This window comes from Passer montanus, unplaced genomic scaffold (assembly GCF_014805655.1).
Source record: "Passer montanus isolate IOZ18808 unplaced genomic scaffold, ASM1480565v1 scaffold3, whole genome shotgun sequence".
In the NCBI taxonomy this organism is placed as follows: Eukaryota; Metazoa; Chordata; class Aves; order Passeriformes; family Passeridae; genus Passer; species Passer montanus.
This window is the reverse complement of record NW_024367707.1, coordinates 5572887-5595595: the sequence shown is the minus strand read 5'-3', so window position 1 is coordinate 5595595 and position 22709 is coordinate 5572887. Positions and strand designations below refer to the sequence as shown.

At 40.4% G+C, this 22709-nt stretch overlaps 1 protein-coding gene across 6 annotated transcripts in view; it reads right to left on the bottom strand.

Annotated features, from left to right (window-relative positions):
* MAP7D2 (MAP7 domain containing 2) overlaps positions 1 to 22709 on the bottom strand; it is an 85639-nt gene that overhangs the window by 29320 nt on the left and 33610 nt on the right. For 5 of the 6 annotated variants that reach the window (XR_005628088.1, XR_005628090.1, XR_005628089.1 and 2 more), the window contains exons 2-4: positions 10770 to 10847; positions 7804 to 7967; positions 784 to 898 (exon numbers count right to left, since the gene is read on the bottom strand). Coding sequence is in view for 1 of the 6 variants with exons in the window: in XM_039714410.1 (XP_039570344.1) it covers positions 784 to 898; positions 7804 to 7967; positions 10770 to 10847 (357 nt within the window). In the remaining 5 variants the exon portion in view is untranslated. Of the gene's footprint in view, positions 1 to 783; positions 899 to 1082; positions 1383 to 7803; positions 7968 to 10769; positions 10848 to 22709 lie in introns of those variants that run through there. The other variant, XR_005628092.1, reaches the window with a different exon arrangement.

The following is a 22709-nucleotide window of genomic DNA, read 5'->3' as shown; positions in this document are numbered from 1 at the left end:
AGACTTCTTTCATTATTATAATTTCCTGGCTTTTTAAATGATATATCGTGAAAACAATGATATGAAACAGTTTGTCTTTTTAAAGTTAAGTATACTTATACACTGTTTACAAAAGAGCAATTGTTATATTCCATCAACACCCAAACATGGATTTTTTCCCCTATAACATTAGTTTATTCAAACGTGACAAATTCAAATAAATTATATTATTTAAAAGAGAAAGCATGCACCTTTCTGAAATATAAAAGCAGCACATGACTCATTATGTAATAAAAAGAATTTCCTCTGAAGCCAAAGCAAAAATAGCAGTAACAGAATGTACATGGGGAAAAAACCCAAACTATTTTAAACTGCACATGCTGCACAGTCATCTAGAAATTCTTACCAGGTTTTTAGAAGTACCAAACAAAAACATCTTTTGCAAGCATTATATAGCACTCAGTCCTTTGGTGAATATTAAAATTTGCTAACTGTGTGCATGGGAAGACAATGTGGAAGAAGCTATTAAGGGAGACAGTGCATCAATTTTAATTTTAGCCTTTAGCATCCTCCAAACTGATTCTGGTTCCTCTATTAAAATGATCTGCATTCCTAAAGTTAGGAGGAACCTGTCTCCACAGAAGGTATTAGGGAGAGGAAGCCCGGCAAGCAATTACAAAGCACTTATTCACGCCCCAAGGCAGCGGTACCACCCTGACTATAAACCCATCATACTTACTATCTCCACAATCTCATGCATTTTGCACTTCCAGATCTGCAATGCAGGCAGCCTGTTTCACTTACCATCTCTGCCTCCTGAGCCTGCAGCCAGTGCTCCTCCCCACGACCATCGCTTCTGCTTCTGTTCCAGCTGCTGGCTGCGTTCGAGGGACCGGCGCATCATGGCTTCTAAACGTTCCTGGTAATTTTGGTACAAACCCAGACACAAATCCCAATCAGCTCTTTGGGGGCTTCCTTCCCCCGCCTTCTGAAACCACGCTAAAAATACAGTCCCCCTGTTGCTCCACACAAGATGCTCACAGGGACTTGCTCACAATAAAAGAAAAAGAACTGAATAAAGAAGGTATCAGCATGCTACCTACCTCCAGATATGTGTGTCCTTTGTCTGCAAGCCACTGAGGTCACTACAGAGGCCTAAGTAAATAACACAGGTTGCATCACTGCCTAGCATCTGCTCCTGCTGGTGAGGCTGCTGCTGTGCTCTGGACTTAATTTGTATAAGAATAATGCTCGACAAGCATTAACTCCTTCTTGTCTATGCAGACATCAGAATTTTTTCCCATCCCTTTCTGAGCACAGTTAAATTGCTGCAATGCCAGTGGCTCCACCTAGTCACTCAGATAAATGATCACTTCAAAGCCAAAGTAGGTTACTTTGCAGGATGCCCTACTTATTTATTTATTTTTACAAAAACTCCCTCCTTTCTTCTATATTCCTTAAATCTAGGCATTTGAGACCTTCTGATTTTTTTTCTTCTCTGTGTATTTATTTTAGTACATGCCCACCTCATACTGCTCCCAAGATTTACTTTTTTCCCCTCGCTGCCACCCCCATGTTCTTCTCCACGAGTTAGGATTTTCACAGGGGTAGAATAAAATTAATTTTTTCTCTCCCCAAATCTCTACCTTTAACTTACAGCTAATTATAGTCACTTTATTCTCTCTCCATCACCTCTTGACTCTCAAAGACCTTCACTGAGTTTCATTCCCACCTCCTCCCTCTGCTAGTTTCTCAGTGATTTATTGTTGTGGCAATGATCCCTGCACTTTTTCTTTTCCTCCTTTCAAGCAGATAAAATGTGGTTATTCCCCACCCACAATTCCATCATCTAACAGCCTCTTCCTTTCCTCCTCCCAGTACCTCATTCGCATCTGGCAACCACCTCACCCTCACATTTCAGCAGCCCAACCCCTATTGTGAAAGATAAGTCTACTCTTGCTGCCTCCAGCTCCTGCCTCAGCTAGTTTTAGCCCTTTGATCCTATTAGTATTTTTGGTGCTATTCCTTATTACCTTTGCTATGTCCCTTTGGTCTAGCATAAAACTCCTACTCTTATCCACTTCAAACTGGATCCTTCTGCAGGATGTGATTACATCATACCCATTTTGATTTTTATCAATCCCCTGCTCTATCTCCAATATCTTTTGGCAGCTCAGATAAATTGTGTAGAAAACCCTTCATACATCTCTTGGCCAGATTACTTTCTCTCACTGATTAATGCCTTTGGTCTGGCTTTCCTGAGCTATTTTACCAAAAAATTTCAGTCTTTGTTTAAGTGTTTCCTTCAGGCTCTGCACTAGTGGTGACCCAGTCGTCTCTGATGAAGCTCCTTCAGCACATGAGACCCTAACACCAGGCACCTCCAGTAATCTCCATACTTTCATATATGTACCTGCAAACTTTGTCTAATCTTCCTGGGCTTCTGACCCTGGTCATACACTTCTTACATTAACAGATGTCCTCTCATCATCTTCTGGTTATCTAAAATATACTTCTGCCTCTTCCACATCTTTGAAGTATCTCTTCTACTACCATGACTTGCAGTAATTTATTTCTGAGCTCATTTTTTCCACCTCACCCAACCCTGCCACCAGTTATCCATCAGTATCAACAGCAAGGCACTACCTTTTAATCTTTAAGCTTTCTTCTAATTTTTTTACAAATCACTTGCACTGTAAAATATGCTATTACTCTCTATACAAAGAGTGAAAAAAGGAAATTCTTGCATCCTGTCTCATTCCCAGCTCTCCTGTCCCTGTTACCTTCTGGCCAGGTGACACACCCTGCTGTTACCATTTCTGCTGCTGTGCCCAGGCAGACGATCTTTCAGTCGTGTTGTGAGCTCACAGTCTATCAGGTAACATCATTCAAAGCCCACTGAGAGCAGGCAGCTGCTCCCTGTCCCCCCCCCCCCTTCATCCCCCCCCCCCTCTGTCTACTCAGTGCCATCAGTGTCCAGGCAGGCATGAAAATGAGAGCTCTGCCTCTTTCCTTCTCCCTACAGAGCAAATGAAGGAAGCATCACAAGGCTCAAGCACAGCCTCTTCTGCAAGAGCACAGAAACCCCCCCAGCCCTGAACACCCCAATTGCTTCTTACACATACCCTGTCTCTGAAAAGGAAAAAAATCTTTTTCCACACCCTGGAATCTGAAGTCATTCCTCTCTGCTTTAGTTTCCTACAGTCTTTTTTTCTTCTCTTACAACTTGATGATACAAGTTTCACATTTAAATTCTGTGTGTGCAGGCTTTGTTTACAAGTTTGTGCTTTTTTACTTTTAGCTCCCCACCTCTCTAACGTAATTCTGCCTGAGCTCCTTTTGTTAGTCTTTCCAAACCTCACATAGGTCATCACCAGTTCCTCTCTGAAGTGAGCCTCTTTTCACCACTTTCTTCTGCTATGCAGCTTGTCCCAATCTATCTACCCACCAAGGAAAATCACCCTCCCATTTCTTTCTCATTAAAGCATACTCTTACCCAGAACCTTTCTTTTCCCATTTCTAACGAATATTGTTACTCATTAATCAAAAAAAGATAAGATAAAGGCAGTCATGTTTCAATTATTTCTGTTTGCTCTCTTGTTTGGGGGTTTTAAACAATGCTTGGAGTAAGCAATATTCTATAGTTTGCAAACCACAGAATACACTTATAGCACCTACTATCAAAATATTGTTTCAAGAATAAAATTCATACTGAAATAGACTAAAGAAATTAAATGACATTTCAGACACATTTGAAAGCCCATGCTACCTACAATCTGAGGTTGAAATCTTCAGTTACATTATTTGGAGAGGATCATTCATTTTCATTTGCAAAGAGCCTCTCATTGGAGCACTATAGAATATAATTATTAAAACTCACAAAACCTCCGCAGATACAGGTTAGATAAAGAACAATAGGAAGGCTGCTTTCCACAAAGAAAGGATAGTTATTAAAAAAGATTTTAAGTTGGCACAAAACTAAAAAGGCAAAAAAATAATAAGACTTAAGCAAGCATAGCATAAACAACTCATACATTAATAATTTGTTCCATGATGAAAACTAAACCACAAGCCAAAGCTTTCCTTCATCAGCAAACAATGCGGAAAACCCTTCCAGTCTATGTTATAGGTGAAACACCTTCTTGAAAACATATCAGATTATGCATGGGATCTCATTTGGGAACTCTAACAGCTACAGACAGAGGAAATAATGTATGCTCTCAAGATATAGGGAGTCTTTGCACAAAAAACCTTATAATGCACAAGCACTGCATGTAGGTTAAATTAAGAATGAATAAAATCACAAGACAGAGCCATCTACTTCTAACATCTAAAATACACATTACTTTCCAAAATCCAGTTATTCATGCAAGTTTTCCTCAGTCTGACAATAGAATAAGCACTTGTACTGTCTGAATTAAAAACAAACAAAAATCCACCCCTCAAAACTCCGTCAAATTACTTGTTTCCTCACAAGTAAGTTTTCCTTTTCTCTGTGTAAAATATAACCGAGATGTGACAAGAAAAAAAAAAATGTTTCAAGTATTATGACTTAAAATAATTTGTGCAAATAATTCTAAACCAATCTCCTTATATCTGCAAGACAAACATCTGAAAGAGTCCCAAACCATCTCTTCCTCCTCAGTTTATATATAGCACTGTATGTAAGTATCTCACTGTTTCCTAAGATTATCAGTTGGCTTCATCTTTGGAGTGGAGTACAGGAAGTAATAAAAGCTAAAACATCTTGAGAGTTTTTCACTCTTTTGTGTTTAAGCACATACTTTTTACAAATGCAACAAATAGTGCCCATGCACCAAAACAATCTCTTCCCAATAACCTGTGTACAGCTAGACACATCTATTTACAAGGTATTTCCAAGTTACATGGAAGTTCAAGACAGGCAAAGGAAAAAAATACTTTAACTGAAAAAGTACTATCTTTACTTTTGTCCAGTTCCCTATTAAAAGAAATTTTAAAATCACTTCTATAAAACAACACACTGCTTTCCTCAAGGCTGCTTTTACTAAAAGAAGTGGGCAGCTTTAAAAGTAATACAAAGGGAAGGGCAGTGAAGACCTCTGTAGATAAGAAAGATGCAGTCAATGTAGACAGAATAATTTCTAAACATTATTTATTCAGTTTGAAGATTCTGACACTCACTGTGCTCTGAAACAACCTCCAGCTGCCCCAAAGAACTCTGACAGAATACCATGATTCCTACCAAGAGAGACTTTAAAACCACCATCTCTTATCTGACATTGTAGAGGGGGAAAACTAAGCAAAATAAATCAAAATTTAGCCACCTCTTTAAGAAGTTCTCTGCAAGCAAAACGGTTAAGCAGAAGATACTCTGATATAGGAGCCAACAAGTCCCCACCAACTTGTTAAGATCTATTCCTCTAAGACTCTTTCAGAGGCAACAACAATATTTTGTAGAAAAAGATTTACATGACCTCCTCCTATCATGAATGTGCACTACTTTCTGCTCTGTTAAAAAACAAGGAAAAATAATTCAGGGAAACTATAAAGGGCAACCAGTAAGGCAGAGAGCAAAGAAGAAAATCTCTCTGCTTGTCATTTCAGACAGCTGATGAGCAAGTAAAATGGGTACTCCAGTACCCAGCTAGTGTAAACTGGTCTTAAAAGGAGAAACACTGAGAAGATGGCACAGTACACACTGGCACACACACCCCTACACCCCAGGTGGGGGAAATACATGTTCAAAGCTCTTCCAGTAAAGACAGTCTTAAATGGCCAAAATTACTCACAAGCAGTGAGTAACTCACAATGCCCAGGGAGCTGCAGGTTCATCAACATCTTACTCAGACTTCCACTGTCATGCATACAGAGTCTGAGGAGTTCATCACAAGAGCAAGGGCCAGGGAAGGTGGGACTAAACTGGCAGATCCTTCAGTAGAATTCAAACAGAATTTGAGAAATGAGGGACAAGAAACTGTGAAGGGAGGCTAGGAGGGATGATGCCTCCCATTCCCACTTTCCTTCTTCTCTCACTCTCCCATGTTCTATAGATTATTCCCCTGTGCACCCCTTCTCCTTCAGAAGCTCCTGGACTTTCCTCTCACAGGTTTAATCCATCCCCAAACAAGCAAGCATCCTCTCCTGTCCTCCTGCCCACACAGCCTTCTCTCAGGCTCCTCATCCTGGGGGAGGAGAAGGGTGGAAAGGAAAGGGAAAGAATCCAGACCCAGGTTTAGCTTCCAAAAAGGACTTTGGACACTTTAAGCATAAAGGACTGTCCTGGTGAGCAGAGCTAGCAGTGGTACTCACATTAGGACTGAACACTGGGAATCAGCCTCTCCCTCGCCATTACAGAAGCCTGCCCTCACACGTGCAGTGTCTTGGGGAGCTGGCTCAGACCTGCTGGTGCTGGGGAAAACATCACAGTGTGCTCAGCCTCTCATGCCCCTCTCTGGGGAAGCACAGGAGGCCACTGCAGGAGAGGAGGTCGGCCCCCACTAAACAGATGCCTTGGGTCTGCCCTGTCACTGCCTCTCACATCCAACAACTCTGCTCTCATTTCTTCAGCAAAGGCAAACCTTGGATGCAGGGGAAGCTGGCGGATACTCACTCTTCCGACACCTCTCTGCCCTTCTGCCCTGCTCTGCTGAAAATTTTGAGGACAGGGTTTTGGATGCTTTTGTACCTGCTCCTTCCTCTTACAACCCTCACAAAGGGAATTGATTTTGCTTAGCTGCAGAAGGTTATTACAGCAGGAAATGCTGGGGAAGGAGCACATGACTTCAATGCTGTTACCACAAGAGAGAGACCTCCTACCCTTTGTTTCAGCTTTTTCCCTTTTTCCTAAAAGAATTTGAAACAAAACACATAACAAAATATTTTTAAATTAATTCTCAGCTATTACATAGAAGCCACAATGAGCATGTTAAAGTTGAAAAACAAATGACAGGATACAATCTTCTCTTCAAGTAAAGTGAAAAATCAAACAAAAAATTCAATGAATAGCTGTATGTTATTGTGAAATCATGCAGAAGTGTTTTACCTGTTGTGCAAAGTTATTCTGATGGAAGGACAGGAGGCAGAAAAATGGAGACTAAGAACTCTGGATTTCTAAAGCTTTTTTATCTAGGAATTGAGGAAATATTTTCTTTCGGCTTCTTTTTTTTTTAAACCACTGTCCCCTTTTCCAAAAATCATTAATTCTTTATCAGTTGTGGGTAGCAGTGCTAGTGTTCTCCACATAATGTCATGCAGAGATATACACACACACCCTGCATTCAGAGCTGTACCAGAAATTGGACTCACTAGAGCAAAAAAAGAACCTTAAATGATCTCAGCAGGGAGCCTAGAAGAGAGGAAGGGCATGAAGATGTTTAAAAATATGTGATTCTGTTTTATGTTAGAATTTGAAAACAGCCTAGATTCTTCACTGCTTTAAGTACAAATTTCTGAGTTTCTGTCACCAAAGAAAAATGGAACAACAAATTATTTCTTTCTCATGGACAGTAAACAGAACAGTAAGAATCTTTCCCTTTTTGGAAACACTCATCTTTAAAGACTTCTTTCCAGAAAGGTGATGCTTTATATTTGACAATCAGAGTCCCAGATATGTTAGCAATAGTAGATGACTATTCCAGGAGATCAAACAAAAATTTTTAAAAATTGTTTTGGAAAGTGTTTTTGATGTACAGTGGTAGACTACATACAGCTGTGGTGATGTGCTTTGCAGCTCCTGCAGTAATTGCTCACAAGTCTCCAGTCCTGCTCCCACCCCCCATCGTTTAATGCATGTCAATATTCAGCCATGTTCAGGGCTGCCATACATCTCCCAGTGGACCTCACCTCCTCCTCTTTAAGCTTTTGTCTCCGCTTTTCTTCAACAGCTGCTCTCTTCTGCTCCTCTCTCTGCCTCTGCTCCTCCAGTTTTCTCCATCGCTCCTCCATTTGCTTTTCATACTGAAGTTTTGCTCTTCTCTCCTTCTCCAGTATCTGCTGCTCCCTAGCAGCTTGTGCAGAAAAAAATGTGCATTTCACGTCATGCAAATTTTCTTCTATTTTAAAATTATTTGGTAACATGAAACAATAGTGTAAAACAACAAATACAAGTACACAGGGTTTTAGTCAACTGAGATTAAAAATATAGTGCACAGAAGTGCTGAAATGATTAGTAAATCTAAGCAATTTGTTCAATACATAAATTGGGAAGCCCTTCTACACAAGGTGCCAGTTTGCAAGCCTTATCTATGTAAAAAACAGTGCACAGAACAATTTAGCTATTTTTTATTGTTTCAAGTCCCTCTGAAGCTTAAAGCCAAATTATTTTTTCAGACATACTGTTCCTAGTAATCTTTGAAGGAAATCAGCAGTATATGTTGAAGCAAAAGCCCTTGGGGGGACTTCTTTAAAACTGTGCTTCTTGTTACAGAGCTGCCTTTAAAATAAACACATGTAAACAACATATGCTATGTTTTCTATGAAGTTTTGAAAATACATCTTTCAGCTCATAATTTTGTCCTACATCTTTACCCACTTCTGCCTTTTCATATGAAAAAAAATTACTTCTGTTACTGAGGTTTTGCCCAGCTGTTTATTCCAACTGGAACAATAATCTTCATGGGACATTACCCTGATGTTTCAGAAACTCATACTGCAACAATACATACTGGACTGTTGCTTCAGGTGTACATTGGAGAACAAGTAGCAGGAGTTAATGTGGCAAATTGAGAGGAAAATTCCATTTCCCATGCAAGTGTATTCCATAAAAAGGCAGGAAAGAAGAGTTCTGTAAGCATGCCTATATACACACAAGCCTGTAGTGTCACACACCAACACACATACGGCCAATATCAAAGAAGGAATATTGCTAGGCTAAGAACTTGAAAGTCAGGGAAAGCCAGAATTGACACTGTTTATACAAGAGCTAGTCCTTCTTCCTGCTCACTTATGCCTCTGCTCACTTATGCCCGTGCTTCTTCAGTTGCTGTTTCCTTTTGCAGCACATCATCATGTCTCTAACTCTCCCATTGTTCCTAGGCTCTTGTCCAGCCATTCCAAACGCTTCTTCTCAGATCAGCCTTTTCCCCTCAGTTCCTGCCCCCAGGCTCTTTGACCACAGCTGTGACCTTCTGTCCCTCTTAGCCCTACTCCATCCTCACTCCCTTGGGTGAAAGCCAGTCTTCCCAACACCCAAATCCTTTTCCAACATTCCGTTTCTTTCCCTTAAATACAGAGTCCTTCTACAATACTTCTTCCTCAAATCCAGCCTGCTTTCCAGAACACCTTCTAGCTTATTCTTGTTAGAAATACAGTTGATGCTGTCTTCCCCTTTTCTCCTATGAAAATCCACTCATCCTCCCCACTCGAGACAGGGCAGTATGAGGGGAGTGTCAGTGATGCAGTGAAACTGGATTGAATGCATGAAGTTCAGACTTGTCAACAGAAAAAGTTACCTCAGAGACAGTGGATAAAAAGTGACCAGGCATGAATTGTTCCAACTGCTAGCCACATCAGGTAGAGCAGGTGACAAAGCATGCTGGAGTTCATAAAAACCAAAAATTAAGTGAGGTGTCCAGAGATTGTGCTAAGATTACCTTCTGAGTAAGTAGGTGAAACCTGGGACTGATTCTGGACAGAGAAGTAAACAGATCTGTCATCATGGACACACATACAATTCTTGTTGCTTAATTTAGGGATGCTAAACCACTGATTAATGAGTTTTGGCTTGGGTAAAAAAAGTTACTTAATATTGCTATACAGTACCTGCTGACTGCTTAAAGATTTGACCCCTGGGGGAACACACTGCTTTTTCCTGAACTTCTAAAAGAAAATTCTCACAATCAAACTGTGACCAAAACCCAAAGCTCCCCATTACTTCCAAATCCCTTGGTCCAACCACTCCCAAAATCTCCAGGTTTCAGTTTCCTTTTCATCTCTTCTACTCCAAGTCCTTTCCCATCTAATCATCATACCATTTTCTTGGGAACCAGAAAAGAAGGGATAATCAGGAGGAAAAGAAGAGATAGCCTACACTGAGCATACCTGGAAGAGAAGTAAGTCCCAGATATAGACAGAAGCTCGGGTAAGGTTAAGTACTAAAGAGCAGCAGACGTTCACCAGAACTACCAAAAGGAATCGTGCTGACCAAGCCCATGGTCATGAAAAATGTCAAGTCACTGGTCTCAAGCCCCAGACTTTGCAAAGAAATGGTCAATTTTACAATTCTCTCAATATTTCCCTGGTCGTATTAATAGATTAAAAATAACTGATTGTTTCAAACAAAATCTGAAGTCATGACTTATGTTATTCAGAAACTGAAGAATGTTTTTTATCATTCTCCTGAAAGATTACCCATTTTACAGCTTACAGAAAAGTACACACTTGAATGCTCACTTAACAACTCTATTATATATTTCAATATGGCTAAAACCAAAGAGATTAAAACTGAGGTTGCTTTATCAAATCATCCTACATAATATTCTGAGTATTATTCAAGGCTTATTTGGGATTTTCAAAAACCAGGATCATAACAGCAGTATCTTGAACATAAGCCTATATTCAAAGGCACCACAAATTAAGAAAGTCAACTTGTAAATATAAAATACTAAATATTTGACTGGAAATGCAAAAAGATTATTTTTTATAATTTAAGTTAAAAGAAGTGATTTAAGTTAAAAGAAGAATTTAAGTTAAAAGACCAGGAACAGACTGAACAACAAGATTGAAAAATCAGAACACAAAAATGCTATGTTAGTTAGTTAAGCCTATTAAAATGTATATATGAATAACAGATACACCTCCTGCCAACTTACCAAGGTATTTCTCCCTTTCTTCTCTTCTTTCCTTTGCCAGTCTTTGTCTTTCATCAGTTTTTAGAAATCCATCAATAGCTAAAGAGAGAGGGAGGGGGAAAAAAAAAGCCTTAAAAATCTATTAAGCAAAACTAAAGAAGGATCCAAAAGAAATTAAAAGAATCCATCAAAAAGAAACCATAACTACTGCATTTAACAACTCCAATAACCAAACCAATTTTGCTCTTGTATGTGGGCAGGTTAACGAGCTGGGATTCAGGTACCTCTTTAACAACTCCAATAACCAAACCAATTTTGCTCTTTTGCTCTTGTATGTGGGCAGGTTAACAAGCTGGGATTCAGGTACCTCTGGAGCACAGCCTCCCACCCACTGCTGAACTCCAAGCACGGCTCCTCAGTGGAAATGCCTGACTCCTCTTCTCAGAGCAAACAAGCATGCTGCTAGTGCTTGTTTCAGAACCTGAAACTTCCTTGAGAAAAACGGTAAGGATGCAATTAACGTGCCTTTGCTAATAAGCTCATTTTAACGTTTTTGGCTAGATGGAAAAAGGTAGCTCAGAAAAGCAGTAAGCAGCTACATGGAGTCCCAGCCTTTATATTTATGGCTGACCACAGCCCCCTGGTTTTCTTCCTTGCTCAGCATTTCAACAACCAGCAATTACTGCTGGATGAGGCTACAGAAGCAGCAGCCCTCCTGCCCTCTTCCTCAAGCAGGAAACACTTTGTTTCCTACTGGAGTTGGCATCCAAAAGTAAGATGCTTGTTTGGGACGAGGTTGCCTAAGGTTGTTTTGTACCTGGATCCAGACACCCCAGCTCTTTGCACAGCATGAGCAGCTGAAAAGCCCAATTTAAGGAGGCAGGAAGGCAGAGTGTGACACGCCAGGTGCCCTGGGGTCACCTGCCTGCATGCCCTGGAACAAGCATCAAAGGGACCTAAGATGGACCTTATGCAACAGCAGGAAAAAGGCCACCAATGAGTACCTTGACAGACCATCCAGGGGATGGTATCCTCTTAAAACAGCTGACAGGGCCTCCAGTGCCCTCCCTTCTCAGGATCTCCTGAGGTCTAAGCAGTGCTGCAGTGCAAACAGGCACGGTGTCTCACAGCACAGTTTACATCATTTGCAGTCATTATCTGGACTCCCTACTGAGTTACTGAATTCTAATTAAGTCCCCTTCCTTTTGCTCTGAGAACTGCACTTATTAATTTTATCCGATAAATACAAATGGAAAAATTACATAGACTGTAACCTCAACTACCTTCCTGAAAAGTCACACTTGCAGGTTCCATTCCAAAGGCATCCTGTCTGTGGGACCAAGGATTTTGCATAGGAAATGCTTTTCTATAAAATGCACAGTTGTGTAGGAAGGCTGAAAGCCAGCCTCAGTGGCCCCTGGTGACAAAGGCAGGGTCTCAGCTGTCCCCCATTACAATAACAGCTTGCTTTTCCCCAAGCAGCATCTTCAAAGACCATCTCTAATCCTTCTCAGCACACACAGACTGTAACTACCTGAAGGCAGCCTGGCCCCTGGAAAAATGTGATTATAGCTCCCAGATGGTTAATTACAATGAAATTTGTGGGTCAAATACATATTTATTTATTACCAGAGACTCATCCTACTTCCATACTAGTCCACTTGTTTGTTCACTTGGCTGACATTTGTTTTCAGATTTGACAAGGAAGAAGGAGACAAGAGGTGGCAGCTCAGTGAAGGAGCCATGGCAAAGGTTTGTAACTGCTTTGAAGGGGCCTGCAGTAAGCAGGCAAGAAGGTGAATCAGCATAGGTATTTTACAGCTCCAACTGAAAGTTTTTCAGCGTTCTCAAAGTCAAACAAACATGAAACCTACAATTCAGGTGAGAAGCAGCAGAGCGATGTGAAATTCTGATGGATCAAGAGCCCAAAGATGGAGGACCGGGCTTGGGAACAAGGAGGCTGGAGAAAGGGAAAGAAACAAGCAGAGGCACGAGTTAAGGTCTTCTGTGACAAAGGATGTAACTCAGGTGGAGAGGTGGAACCTAAAGTACAGAAACTGGAATGGGGATAAATGGAAGGATGGAGAGGAACAGCAAGAGAGTTCATGTCCATGAGCTATGGTTCACAAAATCATGCACTGATTCTCATCACTCTCCTGGCTCACAGTAACTATCTCAGAAATCCACCAGCAAAAATGTATCCCATTATGCCTATTAATAAAGTCACAGCTAATGCATCTCTACTTTGATTGCTTCACAAACACAACTGGTAAAAGTGGATCTAAAACCCTTTCCTATCCAAAACTGATGCACAATTTTTCAGGTTGGCTTTCTCAAGCATTTGAAAATACTATAAGACGATCAAGGTTGTAATGTCACATATTAAAGAAAAGAGAATGTATCCAAATGAAACAGTCTGTACAATCTTTATTTTGCCTTTCTTACATATATATTACATTTTTTTCCTTTTAGGTCCCTTTGCTTATTCATTCAGTGCACAAGAGTTGAACCAAGTTCAAAGTTATTAGTGCTTCTTGCACTTTCTTTCTGAAACTGAAAAGCAGACAAAACTACACCTGAAGGCTTTTTGGAGAAGAGCATTCCACACTTGACTATGTCACAGGTGAAAATACAAATACATGAAATTACTGTTCATTACATAAGCAATACACCAATATGAAAAAAACCACAACCCACCAAAAAAACAGTGAAGGAAAACTGCATTCTAACACATACAGGCATCAAACACAAGATGGCAAGAGTAGCATTAAAATAGCACTGGCATTCCTAATGCTGGCATCTCTTAACTCAAGTACTAGACTTTGCAAATCAGCATGCCTGCCAAAATTCAGCAGTCTTACTTCAGAAAGTAAATACAGTTTTGAAGGACAGAACAACTGCTCCCCGGGTGATAGCTTGTACAATGGGATGACTTTCAAAGGCCAAAACAACCACACTTTATGCATCTTCATATAACATCCACAAAACATTATAAATGCAGTGGGCACAGCAGTTACCTGTGGCAAGGAATTTCACTAATGACAAGAATTCAAATCCCGTTTGGCAAAGCAGAGCTGGCAGAGGTAACGATCCCGGGAATAGTGCAAGGGCATCCCTGTCCCCTAACAGGGAACTGCCAGCAGAGGGCAGGAGAAGGTCTGGATAAATAAAACCCCACGGCAAAGTCGCTCTCACTGAGCTGTGACCTCGGGTTAAGCCTGTGTACGCAGCTTTATCCTGAGCCTTCTTCATATTTACAGCTAAGCCTCTGATCCCTCACTTAGAGAGGCACGTAACAGCTAACAACGTGTTTAAGAGTCAGGGCGCAAATGCAGGCTGGCTGTTCTTCTGCCAACCAGAGTAATGAATACTAAGGGATACTGGCAGAAAATTCCTTAATAAACGTTTATTCCCAGACTTGCAGAGGCATAAGGAAACTGCTCCAGTAATAACATCCAAGATTTTACTCTCAGAAAATGCACATATTTCTACTTATTACTCCGTCTTGCAGCCCTCCCCAAAAGTCCTTTGCACAGAGTCCCCACTCTCTAAGGCATGTACTTAGGCACTGGGCTAATTCCTTGAGATTGTGCCTCATTTTTTGATAGAGGAGGGCCAGCTGTTCATCTGGGACTTTATTACAATGAGGATTTCTAAAGAAAAAGAACATAACATAAAACCAGTTCAAATGTCAGCTGCAGACCTGCAGCAATAATGTAACAGCTGATGCTGCAGGATTCCTCCAATACTTCCATGTTACTTGAAAATAAATACTCACAAAAGTAAAATCCAACATGCTTCAACCCTTTTTTATGGGCAAGGCAAACCTATTCAGACTGATGAAACAGTGCCAGAACATGTCCACACACACTGCTCTGCTCCACATCCTGCCTGTGAAAGCCTCTTGTGAAAGCTCAAGACAGAGGAAGGTTGGCCTTTCCTGATGAGACATAGCAAGTTCTGTCTTTTGGAATTCATACCATGTTTTTGGTGAGAAAACAAGTATCCAAGCAGGACAATTAGGTTACTGGAAGCTGAGACTCCATTTCAAAAGGACCAACAGGCTGCTAGGGCATCTCCTCTCCTGAAATTCACACATGAGTAATTGTCAGCAGGTAAGGTCTCTATTAATTTTTCTTTTTTTCTACTTTGTTATTGAACTCACACCACTATCTGTCCTCTCTAATACCCCATGGTATTTGGTTTCACAATATTTTTATACACAGCAGATATCAAAGTCCTTGTTGGGCACCCTGACAGAAGCAAAGTCAGCTGGGCATCTGAGACCAGCTCTGCATAACAGTGCTCCACACAATGAGACCTTTGGCCATCCTGCATGAACACATTCAAGACATTTATACTTTTGTCCATTCTACCTGGCATTGCCCAACACTTTTAGACCTTTGCCACAATATGCTCTGATGCTGCAGAATTAGTGAAATTTCCCAGTTTGGATGCAGTTCTGCCAGTGGGTGGCCTTGCCTGGGCCACCACTGCGCTTACACCCACTGTACTGCTGGGCAAACTCTGCTGTTTCAAATAATAATCTTCATCTATAAAATTGACATTTTGCTCCCTAAAACCTGCTTTGTCTCCCTTGGGACTGTTCTTCGAGAAAATAATGAACAGCCATTTTCTACCTGTCATTGTTTCCCTCTGGGTATTTCTGAATGAAGAAATGTTCAAGTTTTCAGCTATTAGCTACACTTTGAGGAGAAAAATAGTTACAAAGCTACATGTGACTGTACCTGGATGGCACTTTCTATTGCCAAAAGGCACTTTTCCTAAATTTTAATTATTATATAGCTGAGAGGTTTTCAGGTAGAGGCAACATGCAAACACCACAAGAGCTTTGCAGGTAGGTTCAGTAAGATTTAGTGGATTGTTGCCCTTTTCAAAAATTATCTTTTTCTACATTTTTAAAATTAAAAAGCTCTCTATTCTACAGCATTCAGAAATCTTAATAAAAAGAATCAGAATTTCCCCAGTTTCAGATACTTAATTTTATTTTTAGATTTGCCAGGCTGGATTTCAAATATAACCAGAAAAGAAAAGGAGCATTGTCCATTATGTCTAATTAAAATACCAGGATGGCTATTTGTTGTTATAAAGATGTTAAGTGGATGAAGTCATTAAAGACAAACAGTTGCCAAACACTGACATTTCAGAACCCCAGGCTAATTGTCTGAGAGGTGGCCTGGCAAATAGAATAGAGAAGCTGTCAGGGACTGCATGCTCTAGTTAAACAACTAGGACACCTGCCTTATGCTCCTGCTCCCCACCCTGGATTTTCAAATTACCCATTTGAATCGAGAACTTCAGTTGTAAAACATACTTACTCAAAGACTGCAGTAGCAAAATATATCCTACTGGTATGTGTATTTAAATTTAGGGTGAAATTGCTCCAAAATGCTGGCCAAATAACCTTGAAATGATACACAGAGTATATATACATAATTTTGTGATCACATATATTGACAGAAATATCTTAATTACTACATGGGGAGGAAAAAATTGCTAAAATATTAATGGCAAATAATCTCAGTTTTGCACAAGCCCACAGACACCTAATTAGCTCCATAGGATTGTGTACAAATGTGTGTGCAGCCCTAACAGTGCTCCACGGAGACTCCAGTATCAGGCAGAAACAGCAGATGCACCTCAAGAGCACTCAGAAATGGTAAGATACATTAGCAGAACGTTTTTACTTATGAAAACACTAGATAATTAATCTAGAGTTATTATTTATTTAGTTTACTGAACAGGTCCCTGCTATACAGCCCCCCACACAGCCACACCAAGCAGTAGCACCGTGTCCATATTTCCTACACTGATGTTTTATTCATGTGCTTCCATAACCTTTCAGGCAGAAAGGAGTCCAGAGGCTTAACCAGTTCTTGACAATGTCTTTCTCACAGATTTAACACACATGAACATTTACAGCTGTATTTTTCAAACATCCCTAGACCCCAGAGCCATGTGGCACCTACAGGTAGGATCTTCTCTTTTATAGCCTGTCCAGCAACTTTCTGCAAGGAAACACTGTGCATTCTGGAAAGGATTAAAACAAACAAACAAAAAACCAAATAAACCCAAACAAACAACAACAAAAACCCAAACAAAACAAAACAAACAAACAGAAAAAAACACACCAAAAATCCTGTTTCTAATTCACAATTAACATTTTGAAATTCCTAGGGTTTGCCAAGGTGGTACTACGGTACTAGCTGAAAATTTGATTCTAAAACAACAAGCAAACCTGTGAACCCCAAAGCTATAAACATTTCAAATACAAAGTTCTTTCCCATGGCTGAAATATTTTTACTCTTCCATTCACTTACTGCCTATCTTCTGAATTAGCAATAGTCCCAACTTGTATTTGCAATTTATGCATTTATAAACTTGCACAGACTAGTTTCACTGACTTCAGCAGAATGACTTGTGTTAAAACAGAACATATGGAAATACCTCGTTAGGATCAGGAAGCCCATGCTTATCCCACCCAAGTCTGCAAAAAAGGTCCTATCACTCATGTACTATCATACTGAATGAAAAATTCATTTTTTTGGAAGGAGAGTAGCTATAAATACTGTAGACACCACTTACCTGGTTTATTGTCTGCAAGAAAAAGCCTCAGTGTAAGACAATAAACCTCAAGTCAGTTATTTTGCACAAATTATCTAAGGGAAACTATAAGATCAGATAAATTTGTTTCTCCATCACACTAAATTCAATCTCAACAGCCTCATTTTAGGAACACATATATCAAAATGAAAGCAATTCCATTTATTGGTAATAATTTTTGTTACCAAAGTGAACAAGAAAAACTTTGGCTCTATAGTGCATAGGTGTAGTCAGCAGCACTGTGTCCAATGTGTATTCTACACTGATATTTTATTTATGTGCTTCTGTAATCTCTCAGGCAGAAAGGAGTCTGAAGGTTTAACCAGTGCTTGACGGTGTCTTTCTCTCAGATTTAACAGACATGAATATTTAAAACTGTATTTATGTGTATAGTGTAGTGTAGCACAATTCAATTTCTAATTAAAAGTGTTACTGGGCTGACAATACACATCTATGTATCAACATCTGCTGATGCTATATATTGATTATGAGGTATCAGATAACCACAGCTTAGTGAGACACTAGCATCTCACTGAGAAATTCAGATATTTTTAGCATGAGCAGACCAGATGGGAACTGTAAGTACCCATTTCTCCCACCTCCACTAGCTTATAATCTCCAAATGCACATTAAACCCCACTTCCTGCTCAAGTTAATTGGCTTTGCTGGTGTGTGGCACTGAATAGTGATCTTATGCTTTGGTGGTTTTCCAAACGTCACCGCTGTGCTGCGCTCTCAGTGACAGCTGAAGTGCAGAGAGAGAGCAGGAGCGAAGGGAGCCCTGAGCTGCTCTCTGTGCCCAGGCAGGAGCAGCTTCAGCAGAAGCCCCGGGGAGCCCTCGGTGGGTGAGGAGCTGAGCTGCACTGAGGGGCACCACAGCCCATTTTCCTGCTGAACACCCCATCCAACCTCCACAGCAGCACCCCACGCTGCACGTTTAAAACCAAGGGTGCAGGAGCCAGTACTTGTAAATATTATCTACAGGAAACAGAGAGCTTCCAAATGTGAGCACCCAGGTGACCTGGAGCACACTGGGCTGAGCTCCTGTCTTCATGCTCAGGCTCTTTGGCCAAGCAACCCCAGTGGCCTTCCCCTCTGCCCTGGGTGGCTGTCTCACCTCCACCCACAGGCCAGGCACCCCCACATGACCCCCAGCATTCAAATTTAGCTGCACGGAGAAGAGGGAAGCTGGAATGATTTTCCCACTGTGACAGCTACCTGGAACATGTCAAGCTGCCCAGCTCAAGGCACTGAAGTGCACTGCTGAAGGCCATTCTTGTATTGCAGAGCTCCTTCTCACAGCACCAGTCCATAGCAGCTGCAAATCTCTAACTTCAGCTGATTCAAGGGTCACAGGACAGTATTTTGGAGGAAGCCCCAGCAGTCCCTGTACATCCTGCCTTCCACTGTGGCCTTTTTGCAGGCCATGGATCTCTACAGCAAAGTGGCTGCCTGCAGCTGGGGCAGCCAATACAGATTTTTTTTTTTAATCCTATAATCAAACTGGTAATTAACCTCTATGTCTAGGTACCCAAACAAAAGCATAACAAAAATTTACAGCTTGCTTCTAAACCAACTTCAGCCAGAAAGTTTTCTTTTGGAGCCTGAAGTGAAAATGACAAGGATTTATCAGTATGCTCTCAAAAACTATCCTTAAAAAATATTTAAGACAATCCCAGAAGACATGATTAAACAAAAAAACCCAAAAAATCTACAAATCAAAGGCTCACACTTGGGTGACAGAGGCTTGGTGGGTGACCATTTCAGAACTGGTAATTTGTACAGCGCAACGTAGACCATCAACCTTCCACTGCACATTTATGTACAGGGATGGTTCTGATTCCTTTTACTAGTTCTGGTTTCATTTCAAGTCTTATTTAATAGAAATAAGAGAGACACTGGTGCTTTGGGATTTGCTCTGAGTTGCAGCAAAGATTTAGTTAGTGAACGAAGAAAACACCCTTGGCTCCTAACAATGCTTACGGAGGCGTGAGGTGTTGCCAGTACATCTTTTATTACTACAGCACATTGGAATGGTTTCATTTCAAGTCTTATTTAATAGAAACTGCAGAAGAGACACTGGTGCTTTGGGATTTGCTCTGAGTTGCAGCAAAAATATAGTTAGAGAACGAAGAAAACACCCTCGGCTCCTAGCAATGCTTACGGAGGTGTGAGGTGCTGCCAGCAATCTTTTATTACTACAGCACATCGGAATTTTTTTCCCTAGATAGTAAAATTAAGTTTTTAACATTACCTTTATCTACCACTATACTCTGTCCTCCATGAGTAAAGATTTGGAGAAAGCTTCAGTGTGCTTCTGTTCTGCTCTTTCTGGTCAGCAAAGTGAGGATAAAGCATTTAACAAAAGAAGAATCCATTTGCAATTTTCCATTTATATATATCTATCAAAAAAAGTGTTGATGACTTACTAACATGACATGCAGCTATCAAAGACTGACCTAAATAACCTCTACTTTGCTCTACCCACGCCTCATGCCTTGCATGTATATTATGCAATGCATAATATACAGTATATTATTGCAGTATATTATTCCAAAGAGTATATTTTTTTCCCTAGATAGTAAAATTAAGTTTTTAACATTACCTTTATCTACCACTATACTCTGTCCTCCATGAGTAAAGATTTGGAGAAAGCTTCAGTGTGCTTCTGTTCTGCTCTTTCTGGTCAGCAAAGTGAGGATAAAGCATTTAACAAAAGAAGAATCCATTTGTAATTTTCCATTTATATATATATATATCAAAAAAAAGTGTTGATGACTTACCAACGTGGCATGTAGCTATCAAAGACTGACCTAAATAACCTGCACTTTGCTCTACCCACACCTCATGCCTTGCATGTATATTATGCAATGCATAATATACAGTATATTATTGCAGTATATTATTCCAAAGAGTATATTATTCCAAATAGAAGCAGCCACCAGTATCAGATGTAGAAAGCACATTTTCCCCGTGATTTGGCAAAAGCTTCCAAAACAAAAAGAAGCAAAGCTGATTAATCCCCAGCACACATGATCAAGTGAACTTCATCCTCTGTGGACCTGGCTAAGCTCAGGAGCAACAGTTAAAATGTTGCTTTTGCTGTACTTCACACTAATTATATTTCCCAGTCATTTATTTCAGGGAGAACACTCACTGACTATCAAAATCAAAACAATTTATTCTAGGAACATGCACAGTAAACCCTCATAGGAAAGAAAAGCTTTAACAATTAAATGTTTGCTTCAAAACTTTTTATTGCATTTTAGTAGATGAACTACACCAACATAGTTGATATTTATAATGTTATGTATGGACATACAGTTTTAACTATGTTTATGGTCAATGTCAACTCTTCAAAGTGTATTCCACACAGCTCCTGGTTTTGCATCTCCCAGTCTTGGCCCCTACACATAATTCTTAATAAAGCACATAATTTAGTGGTGGGCTCCAAGTACCCTTTTAAATCCAGAGCATGATTTTTTCCCCTCTGGCATTTATGCAGTCTTATCTGAGAATCTAGTAATCCTAGGTCTTCCATCAAGAGCCAATGTCCTTGTTGGGACTTCTGCTTACTCCTCTACTTGTGCTTTAGCTGGGAGCTTCTGACACTCAAGGAATTCCAAGCACGAAGTTTTCAGTGCATGCAAGTCCACCTGCAAGACGCTGCTGAGACCTGACCATGTGCTGGCAACCTCTCTGCCCCAGAGAACAAAAATATTATATTTACATACATCCTTTTATAGATATGTATGCATCTCTGAACAATCATTTATTATGACTGTTCTTGGTCCAACAATTTAATGCTGGCCACTGTGCACACAAAATGTTAACTGCCTCTGTTAGAAACCAATCAAGCCTCCTGAAGGGCTCCAAAAGCAAGAACCTCATTCAACTCTTCCCCTTGAACTGTATTAAAGGGTCTGAATTACTTGAAGCCTCTAGAAATCTAGGAAATATACCAAAGTAGAGACTGCCTTAATACTGACCCAGGCAAGCTCATCTATGCATGGGGCTGGTGTTGAAGGAGTCCAGGTCAGTGAGGAAACTGTGACAATTGAGACAGGCTGGAACCCACCCCCTTGCCTAAATCCTGCTCCATTCTGACAATGTTTGCATTTAATGGAAACAGAAGACCTTAGATCTATTAGGTTAGTGCTTGGAGGATTATTTTACAAGGGCAAGAGACAGCAAGGAGATGGACAGACACACAAATAAGGCTTGAACATTTCTTCATCCCTTGAAGGAGTTATATGAACCTATGTTCTTAAGTGGAATTTATTTGGAGATTCAAGACCTTAACAAAAGATTGTGAAAAAGATTAAGTCTGCCTTTTTAGCACCACAAAACATATATCTTTGTTTGATCTCTAATTTCTCAGAGGATTATTCAGCGTTCCAGTATAAATTATATTAGCTGTTTATGCAAACTCAGAATACAAATGACACTATTCATGGAGCTCTTAACCTACAGAATTAGAAAGATAGTATACCAAACTCAAACTTTACACACAGGAGAGGTGAGTGGATTATGCATCCACTGATCTTTCAAATCTCAAAAAGAAGGCTTTTTCCAGGTAAGAATTTGGAGCATTTACAAAGATTTACAAAAATCTATAAAATTAAAGGATAAATCAGAATATAAAATGACTGAACTGTACACAAAGTGCTTAAATGAAGGTGAAAACATATACTGAATACAGGCTGGACAGCACATTTAAGCAACACAAGGGGCCCAGTAAAACATAGTGGGTCACTAAGCTCTGCAGCAAGGAGCGCTTAGCACAGAGATCAGATCCTGTATTCAGTATTTTCTGTCAAAGTTCATCTGAACTTTTGCAGTGAGGTGTCTCCTACCTTCTTTTGTGATCTTCGTGGCCCACAGAGGAAGAAGTGGAGAGACAGAGTTAATATTCCAGTCAATACCTGCAGCTTTCAGTGCTGTGCCAAGTCTGCCTCTGCCCTGGCTCAGGGGAGCTCCGTGCAGGAGCAGGCACTGCAGGCACCGAGGAGAGCCACGGAGACTCAGCTGGTGCTCCCATGGCACGAGCATTTTAGAGCCTTTAGACACAAACAGGCTCTTGCACATACATGTGCACTCTATAAGCACAGTGTTTTCTTTCCACTGTTACCAGAATTCATTTCAAAGACCAGACACACTAGCCCCACACAAATTTTTTTAAAGAAAATACAGGTACTCATAGAACAACATTTCTTGGAGTATTTCTGTTGATCCTTCAGCCATCTGGAGAAGACTGACTTGATTCAGGACAAAGTCCAAAGCTTTGTGTTAACATCAGTAACTCAGCACCAGAGTCCAGATGCTTTGAGGGCACAA